At 55.1% G+C, this 19,010-nt stretch overlaps 1 protein-coding gene across 1 annotated transcript in view; it reads left to right on the top strand.

Moving 5' to 3' along the window:
- The first annotated feature begins 3,309 nt into the window (after window positions 1-3,309).
- SAMM50 (SAMM50 sorting and assembly machinery component) overlaps window positions 3,310-19,010 on the top strand; it is a 35,342-nt gene continuing 19,641 nt past the window's right edge. The window contains exons 1-10 of the mRNA XM_047786040.1: window positions 3,310-3,510; window positions 7,336-7,446; window positions 9,578-9,679; window positions 10,367-10,454; window positions 13,930-14,036; window positions 14,731-14,861; window positions 15,176-15,263; window positions 16,968-17,096; window positions 17,999-18,070; window positions 18,896-18,982. Coding sequence (XP_047641996.1) covers window positions 3,490-3,510; window positions 7,336-7,446; window positions 9,578-9,679; window positions 10,367-10,454; window positions 13,930-14,036; window positions 14,731-14,861; window positions 15,176-15,263; window positions 16,968-17,096; window positions 17,999-18,070; window positions 18,896-18,982 — 936 coding nt within the window. The 5' untranslated portion in view covers window positions 3,310-3,489. The remainder of the gene's footprint in view (window positions 3,511-7,335; window positions 7,447-9,577; window positions 9,680-10,366; window positions 10,455-13,929; window positions 14,037-14,730; window positions 14,862-15,175; window positions 15,264-16,967; window positions 17,097-17,998; window positions 18,071-18,895; window positions 18,983-19,010) is intronic.

Raw genomic sequence — 19,010 nt, 5'->3', positions numbered from 1 at the left:
GTGATTCTGTCAGGACACATAGGTTATGCCGTGTTTGTCAAAGGCTCCCCACCTCCCAAGGGGTTTCCTTCTCACACTAGAGGCCCCTCGGACTGAGCCTGTCCCACCCCAGCCTGTCTGGGTGGGGCTGGGGGAGGAGTATGGTGCTTGAGGGTTTTCATCCAACGACCCCCCCCTTCTGCTCACAACTTGTTGACCAAAGTGTCACGTGGGTGAGGGCACGGAAATGCAACTCCACCTGCTGCCCCCAAGAGGAACACCAGAAATCCTGGTGACCAGGGCCTCTGGAAGCCACAGAAGATCTCAGAAACCCAAAGGTCTTCGTGACAGACTAGTTCAGGAAATGCTGGTTAAAGAAAGTGCAGCAGGTGTTAAGTGCTGCGGGCGTTCTCACTGTGACTGTCATGGCTGGTGTGCTCGTGAGGGTACAGCTGCCGACTTTGTGCTCCTGATGTATCCTCTGTCACCCTGGCCCTTGTACACAGTAAGCTCTCAAAGAGCTGGCTCAGGACTCCTGCTGCAGCCTGCAAGCCAAGCTCACGGCCCATCTGAGAGAGGAGGCTTGCTTAAGAGAGCAGCAAGGAAACACAGGAAGCAAATCTCCTTTACTCAATGTTTACAGGGTGCCCGGCCCCAGGGTTTAGCTCAAGAAATCCTCAGTATATCATTATGTTTCCTAAACTGCTATTCCCATTTTACAGATGAGAAAACCGAGGTTCAGGGGACCAGGACAATGCTTTTGGAATAAGTGTCCTGCTTGTGTGACTTATGCTTAAAATTGTTGTGTCTTTGGAAATCTTGGTCCAAGTTTTCACACCTGAAACAGTCTGCTGAGCCTGCGCTGGCGGCCAGTGGAACCCACGAAGCCTCACGTTAGTGGCCAGAGGCAGGTTTCCTGGGCCCCGGGAGCCGGGCCTGTGGGCACTGAGCCTGGGGTACCTGGGGTCTTGCCCAGTAACAACTGGGCAGTGTTCTGAGCTCCCCTCACTCAGACACCCGGTAGCTACCGCCTGTTATGGATGCTCCACTCCCTCCTTGAAAAACTGCCTGTAAAGGCGAGTCTAGGGTCACAAGTCTTCCGAGCTGTCGTCTACTGCACCCCCTCTCTCCCCAGTCCCTGGGACATGCGGGCACCCTTCAAGAGGTGGCTAAGAGCCAGAGGGGGCGCTATATCAGATTCTCCTGTGTTTGGGTTCCACCTAGATTTTGGGTTGCTCACTTGCTCTCTCTGGGTCTCAGTTTCAGCTTCTATGGAAGCTCACCTTACCGTTACGGTTAAGCAAAACTATTTATGAAAAGCTGTTAGCACGGTGCCTGGCACCTGGGACTAGGGACAGCGCGTCCGTGGGGCGCTCTCTCTGGGCCAGGCGCAGCCTTATGTCTAGCAGCTCTTTGAACCCTCAAAGCAACCCTATGACGCGGACATCATTCCTACCCTCACTTTACAAAGGAGGAAACGGACCCAGACAGGTACCGGCCTGGCTGAAGGCCACACAGCTCAGCAGTAGTGGAATCACGGCTGAACCCCAGCCCGCAGGTCTGTCCATAAAGCCAGCTCTCATGACCACTTCATAGGAGTTATTTAGGCTGTGATCCCTTGGCAAGTAGAGATTCAAAATGCCCTTAGAAGCCTTCAAGGCAGAGCCTCCTTGCCTGCCCACTTGCATCTCTCACAAGAGTCCTCTTAAATAAATCTGTTTCTTGCCTATCCCTCTCCCCTCAAAATAAGCCTTCAAATGCCCAGAGCCGATCTCAAAAGACTTTAGAAACTAGGGATGGAGCCAGACATGGGTACAAAGAATTTTTTTAAAATGAGGGGTTCTTAAACCTAGTGAGCAAAAACATTACCTGGCACACTTTAAAAAACTTCAGATTTCTAGGTTCTACCTTCCAGAGGTCGATTCAGCAGGAAAGGACTGAGGTCCAGGAATGTGCTTTTTGTCTTTTTAGGGCTGCACCCGTGGCATATGGATGTTCCCAGGGTAGGGGTCGAATCAGAGCTGCAGCTGCCAGCCTACACCACAGCCACAGCCACGCAGGATCGGAGCCGAGTCTGTGACCTACAGCTCACGGTGACGCGGGACACTTAACCCACTGAGGGAGGGCAGGGATCAAACCCCAATCCTCATGGATACGAGTCCGATTTGTAAACTGCTGAGCCACGAAGGGAACTCCAGGAATGTGCAGTTTTCATAAGTAACATCTTGTCTGTCCTACCCTAGGGTAGGAGAGCAGTGATTCAGCAAATATTCATCATGCCGGGCACTGCGATAGCCTCTGAACTCACCAAGTGAACCAGACAGACGGGCCCCCCCTCCGGGGAATGAGAGTCCAGCTGGGAAGACAGACGGATGGGTCAACCAACAAGGGGTGTGGTGAGGGAAGGAAGGGGGCCTGGAGGAACTAACTTCTCCCTGCTTCTTTCCAGATAAGAAGGGGAATGTGACCTTAAGGTTTACCCCATGGATGCCGGACAATTAGGATGCTGCTACTTAAACGAAAAAGGGTCTCAGGGTCTCCTGGAAAGAGTGGAAACCTGATTCTACGTGATGGTAAAAATCCTTCTTCTCTCATTCTGTCTCTTGTTCCTCTCGTTGCATTTTATCACAATGTGCCTGTAAGTTATCTTATGCTGTCTTCTGAGAGGGAAAAGTTGTTTCCATAGCCAGAATGACTCTGTCTTGTCCTCGGATGTGAATGGACCTCACGAGAACCCCCGGACATTCAGCGACAGGTGTTGGCTGCAGCTGAAAGAATAATGGTCATTTACTCATGCTACGTGCCCTGCCCTGGGGCGGGCTTTTTTACACTGTCTCTCGTGGACGAGCCTTTTAATCCATCCCTGAGAAGCAGATTAAGACCGTCACCTTCATTTTGCCAATGAGAAGCCTGAGCCCTGGGGGGTTTCAGTGACTTGAAGGGTCCCTGCAAACAGCAAAAGAGAAGGAAGATGCCAATCCGGACTTGAGCAGCTCCAGACGCCAGGAGAGGACATAGCTGCAGCCTGGCGCGGCGAGCCTCGGTGCTTCGCCCGAGCGTGGGTACATGGTAGGACTGAGGTGCCAGGAGGCTTAAGGGAGAAACGTGGTGAAGCCTCTTCGCAACCACCAGCAGGTCTGGCCTCTCCCAGGAGCGACTCGGATCTCCGGCTCCAGGAAGATCTTCACTCGGACCCGCGCTCCACGCGGCAACAGGTTCCCGGGCGCCATTGAACACTCTGCGCTTGCGCCGTCTCCAGGTCGCAGGACTTCCCGGCGTCTGCGTGAACATCCGGGTCATAGCCTCTGAGGGCCAATGAGCAGAGGTTCCTTGAGCCAGGGGGCGGGGAGAAGGCGGAGCATCATGGCCGCCCCCTGTCCGCAGTGGCGGGGGCCTTGTGGATCTGGCACCTACGTGTAGCTCCGCCACCGGAGGCCCGCCCTCTGCTCTCACCAGCCGAGCTTTGGTTGGGCCCTGGCAGCTCTGGGAGGCAGCGCCGGAGAGTGAGCCATGGGGACGGTGCACGCCCGGGTAAGAGGCCCAGCGACCCGCGAGATGCGTGACCTCTGGGCGGGCGCTGCTGCGTTCAGGGTTACCCTGATGAGGGGGCGGCGGGACCCCGACTGGCCCACTCCTGCGGCGCTCTAGTGCTGGGCCGCGGCGGGCCGGGCGGCGGAGGCCGCAGAGATGCCGCGGGTGGGTACCGCACACTTCCGAGCAGGAAACGGATACTCAGAGGAGGCACCTGACTTGCCCAAGGTCACTCTCAGCGGAGCAGTGGTCCAGGAAGGACTAGCGTACTTGCGGTGATGTCCCGGAAAAGAGTCGTGTTTTCGAGCGTTTTATCTCCGTGCCGGTCCCTTTTTCCGGTCTCTCTTGCCAGCCTTCTAGGGCACTAAGTGTCTTCTGAAGTTTTCCAACCCAGACCCAGCCAGGAGTCCTCCTTTCTCCTGCTTAGGGTGCCAAGAGGCAACCTTGGCCATGCATTAGTCTATCCTTTTAAAGCGGAGGCAGTAATAGTACTTACTCTCCGGGCCCTTGGGAGAATTAAAAAACACTGTGCACGTAAAGCATTTGCTGGGGTGCTTGGCGTGTACCCAAACTGCCGAACTGCTCTCCATAACTGAGGCCCAGAGAATGAATATTTGTCCAAGGTCACATTATTAGAGCCTCAGAACGTCCTAAAACTCAGACCTCCACATGACTTCTCTTCTACAGCATGGATTGTTTCAGTTGTCCTGCTCAGAAGTTTTCAGTAGTTTCCCGTTAGTTTCCAAAAGAATTTAGCACCTCACAGCCTGGTGTCCACCGTTTGCAGGTACTTCTGTCTTGAAACGCCTGTTTCTCTTCTGACATTAAAACTGCTGCGCCTTTGATTAGTGTGTTGGCAAAAATGATTTCAGTTCTTTCATTCGGCCTTTACTTTCTGCTGGCCAGTGTTACTTGAATTTTTTGGTCAGGTCTCAGGAAACATGACAGCTTCGCTCTGTGGTACTCTCATGCATATGTGAAACAAAAGTTTCCTGAAACAATACTTGCCATTAGTATTTGTTGTATTTTATAGTTTCAATCTGCTCTTAGTCTATACCAGTTTAAAGCTGATGTTCAAAACTCATTAAATTGATTTCATGTCCTGTTTCTTCACACTGCCTTGCCCAGTGCCTGGCACATGATGTTGAATAAAATTTGTTGACTCTCGAGTAGACTGACCTGCTTAAAGGTCAGATCTGAGAGGCCAGATCCAAATATTTGCTTTTAATTCATTTCATTAAATACTTATCCAGACACTGGAACATGAATTCTATGAGGGCAAGGATCTTATAACTGCTTGTCACATGGGGTGGATATTTGGTAAATGAATGAATCTGTTAGTGAAACGGCTAATTTAGAACTTCAAGCTTTGGAGCAACTGTGAAACTGTAGCGACATCTTCTCTTGAGCTCAACGTCTAAGTTTCAGATTTAAGAACACAAATGAGTCTGGCAGGCCTTTGATGAAGCATGTCTCATGCTTTTCGATTTTAGGAACCTTCTTGGAATGTTTTTAGCGTAATGGAATATAAACTTTACACCCAGACAAACCATATTTGCCGAGCATTTGGATTAAGAAGCATGAATATGTGCATATATTGCACATACAATTTGCATATCTTTAGGAACTCTTGGGTACTCTTGTCAACTTAGATACAGAAGGCATATTCATGAAATGTTGCAGATAAAAAGTTACTCTTGTAATTTGTTGCTATTTTTGAGAAATACAGTAATGAGGAGTGAGTACGAGGACCCGGGGTGGATAAAGATAAGTGAAAGAAGGACACCTGCCAAATTCAGAAACTTCTGAAGGAGGAGCTGACCTTGAAGGTGGTTCTTTGGGCTCCTGAGGGGTGTGGGGGGGATAGTTATCCTGGGCAGAGAGGACCAGAGGGGCACAGACGCGAATGTGAGGCTCAGGGGTAGGGGGTGCAGAGAGAACTGGAGGAGTGGACTCAGGCCCCGTGGGGGCACAGCTGAGGAGTCTGGTTGCATTCTGTCCCTGAGGGCACTTTTGAGGACCTGCAGCGTCTTGGGGCAAGAATGGGAGAACCAATGACTGATGGAGGATGTGCTGACAAGAGGCTGTTAAACATTCCAGGGAAGAGGTGCTGGTGGCCTGAAGTCCTCGCTGCCACCCCCCCCCCCCGCCCAACCCCGTGCTGCAGAGGGCAGATGCCCCTGTGCATTTCACAAGTGCTTGTTCCTAGAGTGCTGGTGGAGTCAGGAAGCAGCCGGATGCTAGTGAGCAGAGTTTTCCCCACACGCTCCTATTTGTACCATTACCTGGTGCCGCGTTAGACCTGAACCCGTTTCCAGGAGTGTTCTGGGGTCCCTGTGTTTAAGCAGTCATGTATCTGTCAACTTAAAAAGAATGCACAGCTTCAGCGTCGTGAGTTGTTTTATTTGGGGCTGAGTGAGGACTTCAGCCCTGAAAACTATTCCAAGGAGGCCAGGGGGGCATAGGGTTTATAGGAATTTTGCAACAAAGAGTAGTAGGAGCAGATGAATAGGTAAGGGATTTAGCACTTTTCTGTGTATAGGACAGGGGAGGGGTCTGAGCTCACCAAAATCCTTCCTTTGATGTGTGCCTCTGCTATCTGGGGCCCACATCCTGTGTTTTCACATCCCGAGGGCTCGCCGTGGGAGTGTCTGTGAGATGGCAGGTGTTCCTTTGAGTTTCCCCAGGGCTCACCTGCATCAAAGGTGGGTTAAAGGTGGCTGCAGTCACTGCTGACTGTGACAGCCTTTGTTTACTGATAACGCAGGCGATGTTTTATTATATGTAATAAATATGTAACATCTGTGCATTCTATGCATACTGTCCTGCCGCCATAATTCTTACTATGGAATCCTTCTTCAGAAGATGCTGGAATGCTTTTGAGATAATGGCAGTCCAGATCGAAGAAGGTGACTGCTTTCTGGTTGGCCCATGTCATGGATGTATGCAGTTTGCCTTAGAGTGGATATGAGACCTGCTGAACCGAAACAAATACATCAGGGTCCAGAACAATGTCTTTGAGCAATTTGGTTTGTCATTGTAATGATCCTGTTTTTTGGGGGGGAGGGGGTGTGGCATGTGGAGGTTCCTAAGCCAGGGATCAAACCTACACCACAGCAGTGAGCTGAGCCACACACAGGATCCTTAACCCACAGCCACCAGGGAACTCCATAATTATCCTAGAATGTATCTAATTTTGATGCGGAAAATTAGGATACTTCCTATAACAGGAAGGAGAAATTTTTTTTGGTCTTCAAATGGGCCTCAGGTGTGTGGAGCTCGGCCAGGTATAGTCCTTGGTTGGTGGCTCAGTCAACAGAGGTTTGTGCCTGATCCTTTAGTTAAACACATCTCATCTTTGTCGTATGTGTTAACAACACAGTGGGCAGCGAGGAGCTCACTTCCAGACCCAGACCCAGACGTGCGCGCTGACAGCAGCTTACGCTGCCCCCAGCCCCAGAGGGCTCGACCATGATGCTCTGGTGCACCATCCTGAGACAAAACTGCGAGGCTTGGGGGTTGTTTTTTTCGCTTGTTTTTTGCTTTTTAGGGCCACCCTCGGGGCACATGGAGGTTCCCAGGCTAGGGGTCAAATTGGAGCTGCCGCTGCTGGCCTCCGCCACAGCCAACAGCAACCGAGGATCCAGGCTGCATCTGCGACCTACACCACGGCAACGCCGGATCCTTAACTCACTGATCGAGGCCAGGGATCGAACCCGCGTCCTCATGGATCCTAGTCAGATTTGTTTCTGCTGCACCACCACGGGAACTCTGGTTTTGGTTGTTGATATCGGTTATTTATCTGTGACTCCTCCTCTCTTTCAGAGCCTGGAGCCTCTTCCAGCCAGTGGACCCGATTTCGGAGGATTAGGAGAAGAAGCTGAATTTGTGGAAGTTGAACCTGAAGCAAAACAGGAAATTCTTGAGAACAAGGATGTGAGTCTTCCCTTGAGGCCCCAAAGCGCCGTTGCTAGAAACACTCCTTCCCATGCTGCCTGCCGGGAGCTGTAAAGGGATGAACCTGTGTTGACGCTGCCGTTAGCAGAAAAGAGTTTGTAGCTGAATACACTTTAGACTCACTAGTTTAGACGGGTGGCCTAGCAAAATAGTTTCTGGTTTTAGAGAAATAGTTTTTCCTTGGTAGATATTTATGTGGGAAGTTTAAAGAAACCCATTTTGGGGGAGTTCCCATCGTGGCTCAGTGGTAACAAACCCAGCTGGCATCAGTGAGGATGTGGGTTTGATCCCTGGCCTCGCTCAGTGAGTTAAGGATCCGGTGTTGCCATGAGCTGTGGTGTAGGTCGCAGGCATGGTTTGGATCTGCTGTTCCTGTGGCTGTGCCTTTGGCCGGCAGCTACAGCTACAGCTCTGATTCAACCCCTAGCTGAGAACTTCCGTATGCCGTGGGTATGAAACTGACAGCGCTCACGGCCTGAACCCAGCCAGAACACAGACTGGGACTTCAACCCACGTGCCAGGACTCGAACCCAGCCTAAACCCAGGTTGGGACTCAAACCCACAGTGTTAAATGAGAATCACTCACCCAGTGATTCTCACTGAGGTTCAGGTTCTTCATGCCTCTGAGCAGAAGGAATTCAGCGAGAGACAAAGCCATGGGCAAGAAATTGATTTATTAAGATAAGATAGGACCCTTGTGAGAGATGCAAGCAGGCAGGCAAGGAGGCTCTGCCCCCAGGATCTGGTGGGCCGCAGTTTTATCCAAGCGGAGTGGGGGTCGGAAAGGACCCCTCTTCCTTTCTGGGCGTCGTAGCTCCTCCTTGGTGTCTGGTAAGGTGTGTGTTCAAATTGCCAGAAGGGCGGTCCTCAAACTCCTGCCTTTGGTCTTATTCTGAACGCAGGCCTCATCCCTTCTCCCACCCAGTGACATGAGCCACTTCTCGCACCTCCAGTAGCCTAGCAAGCCTGCCTCGTTCTGCTGGCTTTCTAGAGCAGTTATGAACTTACAGTGACCTCCCCTAATTAGCATCCCCTAATTCATCTGTGGTCCTTTACTGGGACCTCTGCAACCACCTGTGCCTATTCCATCCCTATCACGTGTGGCCCTAAAAAGACAAAAAAAAATTTTTTTTTGGATTTATGTTACTGAAAAAACATAAACGTATTAATTTCAAAGAAAAAAACTCAAATTAAGATTTAAGTTTATAGTTTGTTTCCTGTTCCCAGAAAAAATACCTTGGGGTCCTTTTTTTTTTTTTTTTTTTTAAATTCTTCCTTTTTCTTGTCTTATTCTTTCTCTTTCTTTTCTTTTTGGCCACACCCACAGCATCCCCAGGCCAGGGGTCAAACCCGAGCCACAGCAGTGACAACACCCGGTCCTTAACCCGCTGCACCACCAGGGAACCCTAGACCTTGCATCTTGAATGAAACTGTCTGGCTTGGTTGCCTTCGAAATTAAATACAGTCGCCCGCACTGTTCCGTCAGCTCCGTGGCTGAGATCATCTCGGGGCAGTGCGCCCACCACCGGGAAGTCTGCCTCTCCCTGATACCCCGTGTGGTCCCCGCTGCTAGATGTTTCTCTGTTGCTCACCACCGCCTCCTGCACCACGTGGAATTTTTAAGTTTTGCTCCCTGCTGTAGTCTCAGCGTTCTGCACAATCCTTGGTTCGTAGGTCCTCGGTGCATTTTTATCGAGCGAATTACGGAAGCACCTGTAGGTGGAGGTGGGCGGCTCCGAGCCAGCGCTGACGTGCCACGTTGCAGCGCACACGCCGTCTCTGGCAGCATCCACCCAGTTGCTAGGTCAGCCAGGGGCCAGGGCTTGGGGGCAGATGGGGAAGGACGTAGAGGGACCTCTGCCTCTGCACGGGCTTAGGACTGGCTGGTCCTGGGTCATCCGGCTGCAGAGGCCTTGGAGGCCCCATTCACAGACCTGGCGAAGGCTCGGTTCCAGCGACCCTTGTTTTGAAAAGGCGTGGAATTTAGGACTTGGGGAGGGGAAAAAAAAAAATCTCTGAAATTAGTTTCAGACGTTTGGCTTTGGCCTCGGCACCCCCCCCCCCCCCCGTCCCGTCTCGTGTGTCCTCACCTGGGTCCCCTCACGTTCAGGTGGTTGTTCAGCACGTCCACTTTGACGGGCTTGGAAGGACCAAGGATGACATCATCATGTGCGAGATTGGAGACGTTTTTAAGGCCAAAAACCTCATCGAGGCAAGTGTTCTCCAGGCCTGGCCTTCTGTTCCGTCCCCTCCCTCCAAAGAGCACCCCGCCCCTTCCCTGAAGGGAGCCACCCCCCCAGTTGTAAGACCCTCCCTCCTCCGGAGGGGTCTGTCTGCTGCTGCTCCCCGCCGGCCCCTCCCCTCGTCCTCTCAGTGCCCCCGCCCCCGCCCCCGCCTCCGCCCACCGTGGGTGGGTTCGGTGGGTGGGTTCTTGATGGTCACCCTCCCCGCTGTCTCCCGGGGTGGGCGGGGGTCGGGGGGCTGACTCCATTTACCCCACAGTGTCTTTCCCGGGTTGCCTGTCTCCTCTGTGTGTGGGTCCCTTCTGTCCTGCCCTTGGAACCCCGTTTACAGGCCTGGGCGGAGTCGCCAGCAGCTTCCCCGCGGTCAGCTCTTCCCCGTCCCCGGTCCCCGGTCCCTGGTCCCCAGTCCCCGTATTACTTGACCTTTCAGTAGATGCTGACCATTCCCGCTTCAAAAACAAAAACAAAAGCAGTGTATTTTTTAAAGAGTCACCTTTTACTAGGTAACCTTTGTCCTAAAGCAGTCGCCCACGTGTCTGGTCTTTTCTCGGGGCTCGGCAGCTTGGCACCGAGTGGGCGATGCCAGCCTGGCCCTAGGCCCCGCGGTTGTTTCTGTGCCGTGGAAGGTCACAGGCTCTGTTGTGTTCCTCTCGCAGGTCATGAGGAAATCCCATGAAGCCCGTGAGAAGTTGCTTCGTCTGGGAATATTTAGACAAGTGGATGTCTTGATTGACACGTGTCAAGGTACACATCATGCTGCCGTTTCTCTTCCACCCGCCTCTCCTTCCGGGGTCATGGAAGCTGTTTGTGTGACAGACCTAAAAAGCGCCTGGGGTTTCAAGAAGGTCACTGGATCTTTGTGTCAGGCCGAGGGAGGGTGGGTGAATTCGAAGACACCGTTGTCTGAGCCCCTGAATGGTACCAGGGTTCCGAGAAGGAGCCCGAAGGAGAGAGCCCGGCTTTTTCGGGGTCGCCCGCCCCAGCAGGTGTTTGCCTGGGCTTCTGGCGGGCCTCATCTAAGCGTGTTTTAAGGAGGGCACGGGCGTCAGGTCTCACTTTTGTTTTTCTTCCTTTGCTCGCTTGCTGTGTGATATGGGGCAGTTCTCAGCTTCTTTAGTCTCTCGTTCCTGAGTGCCGGCTCTGCGGGGAGACGGGGGCAGACAGGAAGCAGCCTCTTTCTAAAGGAGCTTCCGGTCAAGGGCAGCAGGGCGGGGGGCCAGACAGAGAAGCAAGGACCGTCCTGCTGATGGGCCTCGTTCAGGGGGTGCTGGAGGAGGGCTCTTAGCCTCTCTGTGGGGCGGAGGAAAGGGGATGGGGGCTTCCTGGAAGGGGTGACGCCCACGCCGAGACCTGGAAGCCGCGTGGGGAGCAGGGCTGGGCGGGGAGGGGTGAAGGTGGTTCCAGGGAGAGAGAGTCCCTGATAGGCCGAGGAAGGGTCCTCGGAGGGCCGCAGATGTTGGGGAGAATGTGATGGCGGTGAGGCAGAGCGGGGATCAGGAGACGGGTGTGAGGGCTGTTGTGTGGCGGAGGGGGTCTTTCAGAGTGGAGCCAGCGGCAGATGCACCTTGACAGTGAGTCAGTGAACAAGCGAGCCCTTCCGGGCCGTGCGGAGGATAATTTTGAGAAGATGTAAATGAGACAGTGTCTGAAAATGCTTGTAGAAATATGAAATGCTGTTGACGCGTAAGCCATTCTCATCATTACGACTAGAGATGTTGATCCATGACTAACAGAAACGCCCAGTGGCAGTGGCTCAGGCCCGAGAGAAGTCTTTTTCCCCGACTGTTGGGAGACTGTCTCTGAGGCTGGCGTCCTAGCTCTGCTCCTGGAGGTCACTGGGGCTGGTGTGGCTTCTCCCCATGCTTGTCACTTCACTCTCTCTGGGGCCCCCCCGGTCCCTGTGATGGCCGCGCACCGTTTCAGCATCAGGGCGGAGGCACGGAGGCCGCTCCTGCTCAGCACCCATCCCAAGTGCCAGACACAGCACTCCCCTTCCATCCCGTCGGCCAGGACGCACAGGGCCACGCGCAGGTGCAGGGAGGCTTTGGAATAAAATCTGGGGCCACGTCCCCAGCCAGCACTCGAAGATTCAGTCATAATAGAACAGTGGTGCTCGGGGTGTGGACCTCTGCCCTCCCCTGGGACCCTGGCAGAAGTGCACGTCCCACTGCAGCGGCCTGGCCTCGCGGGCCCTGCAGGTGACTGATGGGCGCTGAGGCTCGAGGCCCGCCGGGCTAGTGACAGGACAAGAGGTGCTGGGAGGCCGTCTTGGCTGTGCCGCCGGGGAGCATGGCGGTAACGGGCAGCCTGTGCCGGGCTCAACGGGGAGGGTTTCTGCGCAGGACCTAGTTGTGTCTTCATACAAACCTGGTCAAGGGTCACTCTTACTCTTTTAGAAAAAGTATTTTTCAGCTAAGAAGACAGGCTCAGGAGGTTTAAGCACCTTGCCCCAGTCAAAAAGTGAGTGATGGGGAGTTCCTTTTGTAGCTCAGTAGGTTAAGAACCCGGCTCGTATCCAAGAGGATGCAGGTTCGATCCCTGGCTTCCCTTCGTGGGTTAAGGAATCGTGTTGCCGTGAGCAGTGGTGTAGGTCAAAGACGTGGCTTGGATCCTGTGTTGCTGTGACTGTGGCATAGGCCAGCAGCTGTAGCTCGGATTCAACCCCTAGCCTGGGAACCTCCATATGCTGCAGGTGTGGCCCTAAAAGAAAAAAAGCAAGTGACAGAGTGGCCTTCACCTCTACCCTGGAGGGCTTTCTGGGGGCAAGTCTCCTGGGGCAGAGGGGGCATTTCGTTTCAGCGCTCTCCTGTCTCCTGTAAATGGGACGCGTACGTGGTCAGCTGCTCCCCTTCTGTCAGTGGTTTTACACCTCGGCTGCCATTAGAATTCACTGGGAGCTTTTAAAAAGGAATGGTTTAGGGAGTTCCCTGGTGGCTGAGCGGGCTGAGGATCTGGCATTGTCACAGCTATGGCATGGTCCGGGAGCTTCCGCATGCCCCTTGGTGTGGCTAAAAATAGCCATAATAATAATAACAACAACAGTGACATCTGTTGGTTCTTTAGTTGTGCTGCTCTAAGGCCAGATGTCATCAAGGGGGTGCATGTGTGGGAGGGGTGGGGAGAGGGCTTATGGGAACTCTGTACTTTCTGCTCCATTTTTCTGTAAACCTGAAACCAGTCTACAGTCTTCCAATTAAAAAAATTAAAAACCGGGCAAGGCTTTACCCTCGCCCACCTGGAATCTGGGTATTTGGGAGCCAGCAGCTGGGCTTCTGCAAGTCTGACAGCCCCCCGATGGGGCTGGTGTCCAGCCAGGGGCGCAGGGTCAGCCCTGACCTTTCTGTGGCAGGTGCCCAGGCCCCAGCAGTGCTGAGCCCTGCTCCCCTGCACCCCTCAGCGCCCAGTGGGTAAGAGGCAGCTGCTCTGCAAGGGGACACCAAGCGCCCCCCAGGTGCCGCGCCCCCAGCTTGGGGAAGGATAGAACCTGTCTGGCCAACATCTGCGGGAGTTTGTGGCTTGTGCCTCGGGGTCCCTGGAACCCCTCTTGTCACTCAGTTCTGTGTTTTAGGGTCACGTTGAATTGAGGCCCCAGGTATGTCCAAGGACCTCACGTGCCAAGGCACAGGTGCTTTGGCAGATAGCTGATGTTTGGATAACCTGCTTCTGGTGACTCCCGGCGGCACAGTCAGTGCTGGATTATCTTTGCCACAGAAACCGGGCACGGGTTAGTTTGTCTGTTCTTTTCTTTTCTTTTCTTTTCTTTTCTTTTCTTTTCTTTTCTGGGCTGCTCCCGTGCCATGTGGAGGTTCCCAGGCGAGGGGTAGCATTGGAACTTCAACTGCTGGCCTACACCGCAGCCACAGCAGCGTGGGATCCGAGCCGTGTCTGCGACCTACACCACAGCTCACACGACGCTGGGTCCTTAACACACTGACCAAGGCCAGGGATCGAACCTGCATCCTCGCGGGTACCAGTCCGGTTCCTAACCCACTGAGCCATGACGGGGACGCCAGACACAGGCTTTTGGCGCCGAGGCGTGGTGTGACTTTGTGTGGGCGTGTTCTCGCGCTCAAATAAGGAGTGTGTTTTCCCGAGGCGCTTGTGAAGCAAGATGAGCTTTCAGTTTCCATTTGTCCTTTTGTTTTTCTTTCTGCAGCGAGAGAGAAACCAAGCTCCGTGCTCTGGCTGTTGTAAGTGTTTCATGTCTTTCACTCCTTAGGTGACGACGCGCTTCCCAACGGGTTAGACGTCACCTTTGAAGTGACGGAACTGAGGCGGCTGACGGGCAGTTACAACACCATGGTCGGGAACAACGAGGGCAGCATGGTAGGCGCCGGCTTTTCCTTCCCGGCGCTGGTGCCCACGGCCGACTCCTCCAGCTGTCGCTCGGGCGCCTTCCTCCTCTTTTGTGCGGCGTCCTGCGGTTCTCACCCTCCTTCCTGGCGTTGGTTGCAACACGCTTGGCTGTAAACGTGGATCGTGCGGGCACGCGTCGGCACCACCCGCCGTTCATGTTAACGGTTCCCTGCTCACATCCCCCTACGCTCCAGACCCCCAGGGCTGACTTCTCTGGGCCTCACTGTGAGTGAGTCGAGCCTGTCCCTGGAACGAATCGGGTGTGTGGTCAGCAGAGGCAGGCTTAAAAGGATAAAAGCAATTACAGAGAGAAGGCAGAGCTGGCGTTCCCGTCGTGGTTCAGTGGTTAACAAACCCGACTAGTATCTACGAGGACGTGGGTTCGATCCCTGGCCTCGCTCAGTGGCTTAAGGATCCGGCGTTGCCGTGAGCGGTGGTGTGTAGGTCGGCAGCTATAGCTCTGATTAGACCCCTAGCCTGGGAACCTCCATATGCCACGGGTGCTGCTCTGAAAAGCAAATAAGTAAATAAATACATACAAACCAGGCAGCGCCTAGGCCGTGTTTTTGCCCTGTGTGCATGAGAGTCGCTCAGCTGGCACAGTCTTTCTCAGAAATTACCGTTCCTTCCACTGACACCACTGCTCTTTTGCTTTTCCTGCCAGGTGCTTGGCCTCAAACTCCCTAATCTTCTAGGCCGTGCAGAGAAGGTGACTTTTCAGTTTTCCTACGGAACAAAAGAAACTTCGTACGGCCTGTCCTTCTTCAAACCACAGCCCGGAAACTTCGAAAGAAAGTAGGAAGCCAAACAGGTCATTGAGCTCAGTGGCCTGTTTTAAAAGTTAACATAGGTGGCTTGTCTGTGAAAAGAAACTTGACCGAATCAGCTGACACTTCCCCATGTTACAGCAGGCTGTGGGTTTCCGCGGGAAGAGGAACCCCAGGCTGGTGTGGTGGTGAATCTGTTGATTTAAATGTGTCCACGCTGTATCACGGTGTCAGAACCCCAGACGTGTTGTATTTTTTAATATTTTTTGAATCTGTTGATTTCAGTGTGTTCACGCCATATCACAGTGTCAGCTTTTAAAGCTCTGTCTTGTTGCCTCCTAGTTTCTCGGTGAACTTATACAAAGTTACCGGGCAGTTCCCCTGGAGCTCCCTGCGCGAGACAGACAGAGGGGTGTCGGCCGAGTACTGCGTGAGTAGCCTTGCAGCCATTCCCTTGTGCCCTTCGGGGGACCAGACGCCTGAGTCACGGACGCCCAGGGGCGACATGAGGGGGCGGGGCCAGGAGCTCCCAGACAGGCGCGGGCAGATGCTCGGTCACCCCGTTCTCTGCCCCGTGTCCACCGCCTCCCGGCTGGGCACCTCCTCACCTGCCAGGTGCACGCTGCCAGGGCCACGGGGGCAGCTCCTTTGACCCGGTCAGGTTTCGTCCTGACCTCCCTGACCTCCCTGTGACACCGTCTGTCTGTCCTTGCTTGCCTGTGCTAAGATCGATGGCTCCTGAGAGCCAGCAGAGGTCACTTCAGGGTCCTGGACGCTTTCCTCATCCGCTCACACTTAACCTTTCCCTCCGCCGGACGCACCCTGTGGCGTTACTGTCCTTTGACCGTTTTCTGGCCTTACGATGAGCCCAGCTCTCTGTCCCCTGCCTTCCTATGCTCGTCCTGATCTCTGCCCTCCTGCTCCAGGCCTCGGTTAATGGGGGAAGACCTCGAGACCCGGCCAGGGGGGTCGTGCCCCGAGTGTGGCCTGGAGGCCAGCAGCCTCGGCCTCACCTGCAGGCTCCTGGCCCTGTGTGACCTGCTGCCTCGGGTCCGGGAATGGGGCCCAGAAACTGCTTCAGCCCGTGCCCCCATCCCCTCCGGGGGTTCTGGTCTGAGCCCGGGGTCCCTGCCCGACACCCTGTGGGCACTCGGACCACCAGCCGCCCACGTGTGTCACCCTCGAGGCTCAGCGTCCTGACAACTGAGTGCTCTGAGGTCGCCCAGGGGGACGCGGGATGGAGACGGGCATCCACCCCCACCTCCCGCCCCGCGCTGGGGTGTGGCGGCCGCCACCCGCCAGCCCTGTTGTCCTCGGATGGCAGTGGCCACCAGCGGGGCGGGGACGTTTCTCCCCATCTTCCTCCCCCGTGTCCCCTCTTTTAGAGAGCAGATCCCGAGGCAGGTAGAAACGCCTTGTCTGTCCCCAGCTGGGCCTGCAGCTGGCGGCCCTGGCGTTGAGAGTGGCGGTCCTGCAGGAGAGGACCGCGTCCTCGCGCGTGTCCTTGGGGCCGCACAGAGTAGGCACGCGGCCCGCAAACAACGGTGCCATCTGGTCCCTGGCTCGTCCTCCTGACCAGAATCCAGGGACAGAAGGGGGCCTCCTCTGACCAGCATTGTGTGTCTTGCTCATAGCCTCCTTGTAAGGAAGGAGGAGAGGACTGTGGTCAGCTCTGCCCCTTCCCGCGGGCACTTGGGAAAGTAGCTGAAGCTCAGGGGGCCCTCGGTGTGGAACTGGCAGGTGAACTCGGACTGTGGTGTGACTTTGCGTGGGTGGCCTCATTCTTGTGCTTCCCGAGGCCACCAAACTACGCCATTCACTGTTGAGAAACCACCTGGGCGTCTAAGTCAGGGGCCGACGGTCAGGCCAAGAGGCAGCTCCCCCTTCTCAGACCGCAGGGCTCATTTGGCTGCAGACGGCGGGTGGGTCTCCGGGATGGAGAAGAAACGGTCGGTGACACATCCGACAGGCGGCCCCGCTCCTCGCCCAGGACGCGGCCCGGCCGCGCTGTCCTCCGCCTCTGTCCTCCCCGCCCCCACGCATCGTTTAAACACCGTCCCTCGGGTGCGTCGGTGGTGGTGTAAGGACCCCCATCTCCCGGCTCGGAGCGTGACCGCGTCCCCTGCACTTGCAGTTCCCCGTGTGGAGGAGCAGCCACACCGTCAAGTGGGAGGGCGTGTGGCGCGAGCTGGGCTGCCTGTCCCGGACCGCGTCGTTCGCCGTCCGCAAGGAGAGCGGGCACTCGCTCAAGTCGTCTCTCTCGGTAAGGACTGGGTGCGGCGGAGGTCTAGACGCGGCGCCGCGGCCTGGCCGGGTGCTGGGAGCACAGTCTTTGCTGCGGCCCGGGAGGGATGGAGAAGTGTCGCCGCCCGGGCGGCTGAGACGGCGCCTCCCGGTCGCTTTCTGGACTCGACCTCCCGTCGTTTTGCTAAATAAATAACACCAGTGGTGGCAAGAACCGCCCTGCGTGAGGATTGACTCTGGTGGTTTTGTTCTTTGTTTTTGTTTTTTTTTTGTCTTTTTGCTATTTCTTGGGCCGCTCCTACGGCATATGGAGGTTCCCAGGCTAGGGGTCCAATCGGAGCTGTAGCCACCGGCCTACACCAGAGCCACAGCAATGCGGGATCCGAATCACGTCTGCAACCTACACCACAGCTCACGGCAACGCCAGATCGTTAACCCACTGAGCAAGGGCAGGGATGGAACCCGCAACCTCATGGTTCCTAGTCGGATTCGTTAACCACTGCGCCACAGCAGGAACTCCTTTTTTTTTTTTTTTTTGTCTGTTTTTTGGGGGTTTTTTTGTTTTGTTTCGGCCCCGCCCGCTGCACATAGACATCCTGGGGCCGAGGATCAAACTCGAGCCACAGTGGTGACAACGCCGGATCCTTAACCCATGGAGCCACCAGGGAGGCCCTGGCTGTGGCGGTGGGGTTGGAAGCCGGCGGAGTTGACTTGGGGCAGGGTGCCGAGAGAGCAGCCCCGGGGACAGGGTGGGACTAGGCTTGTGCGTCCCTGTCCCCTCGCTTGCAGCGGGGGTTCGAGTGCAGAGTAAGGCGGGGGGTGCAGGGGGGAGGCGCTCAGCGCGGGGCCGGGCGCAGTCAGTGCTCCCGGGGTGTCCGTGGTTACTTGGTGCACGTGCCCCCGAACCCGTGTTTCTTCCAGCACGCGATGGTCCTCGACTCCCGGAACTCCTCCATCTTACCGCGAAGGGGCGCTCTGCTCAAAGTTAACCAGGTACCCCCCTCCCTGGGACCCCAGAGGGACGGGCCCCACACCCCCAGTCTTGGTTTCCGTTCGTTGTGAAAGTCCTTCGAGGGTGGCTTGCAGAGGCGACCGTCCCCGCTCGGGGCTCCTGGCCCTGGAGCTGCTCCCTGTGGCGCAGGCTCAGCCTTCACGGAGTGGGGGGCGGGCAGGGCGGGGGCAGGGAGGGTCCCGGCCTCTTCGACGGCGTCTCTCAGCAGGCCAGGAGGGAAGCCTCGATGGGGCGGAAGCCAGTTCCCCGGTCTCCCCCTCGAGAGCGCCCAAGGCAGGGACTGGAGCTCACACGCCAGCAGGGGCTCCGCCAGGAGACCTCAGGGCGAGAAGCAAGTGGGGTGGGTAGGTGGAAGGGCGGTGGGCGGTGGGGGGGGTGTCTGATGCTCTCTTTGCCCGAGTCTCAGCTTTAGAGGAGCAGCTGGAAATCAGAGGTTTATATGAAATGTGCCAAATTGAAAAAGGTTAATTTTCTTTCCCCCCCCAAATACCGATTAAGTCACACAAGCCACATCATCTTAGCTCTGTCATAAGATGTTGGTGGTGTCACTATTTTTTCTCTCACATGTGGGAAGAGCAGCCTCTGCCCTTAGTGCGTGTGATGATTCTGTATCTCCGTCAGTCCCCTGGTGCCGTGGAGAACATCTGAGATGCAGCTTCTAGGAGACAGAACAACTGGGATGTAGCTTCTGTTCCCTTTCTAAAAATATAACACAGCAAAACTAAGGACCAATTGTAATGGCGTGGTTTAGTAACCTCGCTCCTGAGTCTGTGTGTCCGTTTGACCTGAGGATTCTTCCTGCGCAGGAGCTGGCGGGCTACACCGGAGGGGACGTGAGCTTCATAAAAGAAGATTTTGAACTTCAGTTGAACAAACAGCTCATATTTGATTCAGTGAGTATCTAACCAAAGTATCGTCGCC

Source organism: Phacochoerus africanus, chromosome 7 (genome assembly GCF_016906955.1).
Source record: "Phacochoerus africanus isolate WHEZ1 chromosome 7, ROS_Pafr_v1, whole genome shotgun sequence".
In the NCBI taxonomy this organism is placed as follows: domain Eukaryota; kingdom Metazoa; phylum Chordata; class Mammalia; order Artiodactyla; family Suidae; genus Phacochoerus; species Phacochoerus africanus.
The sequence above is the reverse complement of the archived record's forward strand: the minus strand, read 5'-3'. Positions and strand labels throughout refer to the sequence as shown.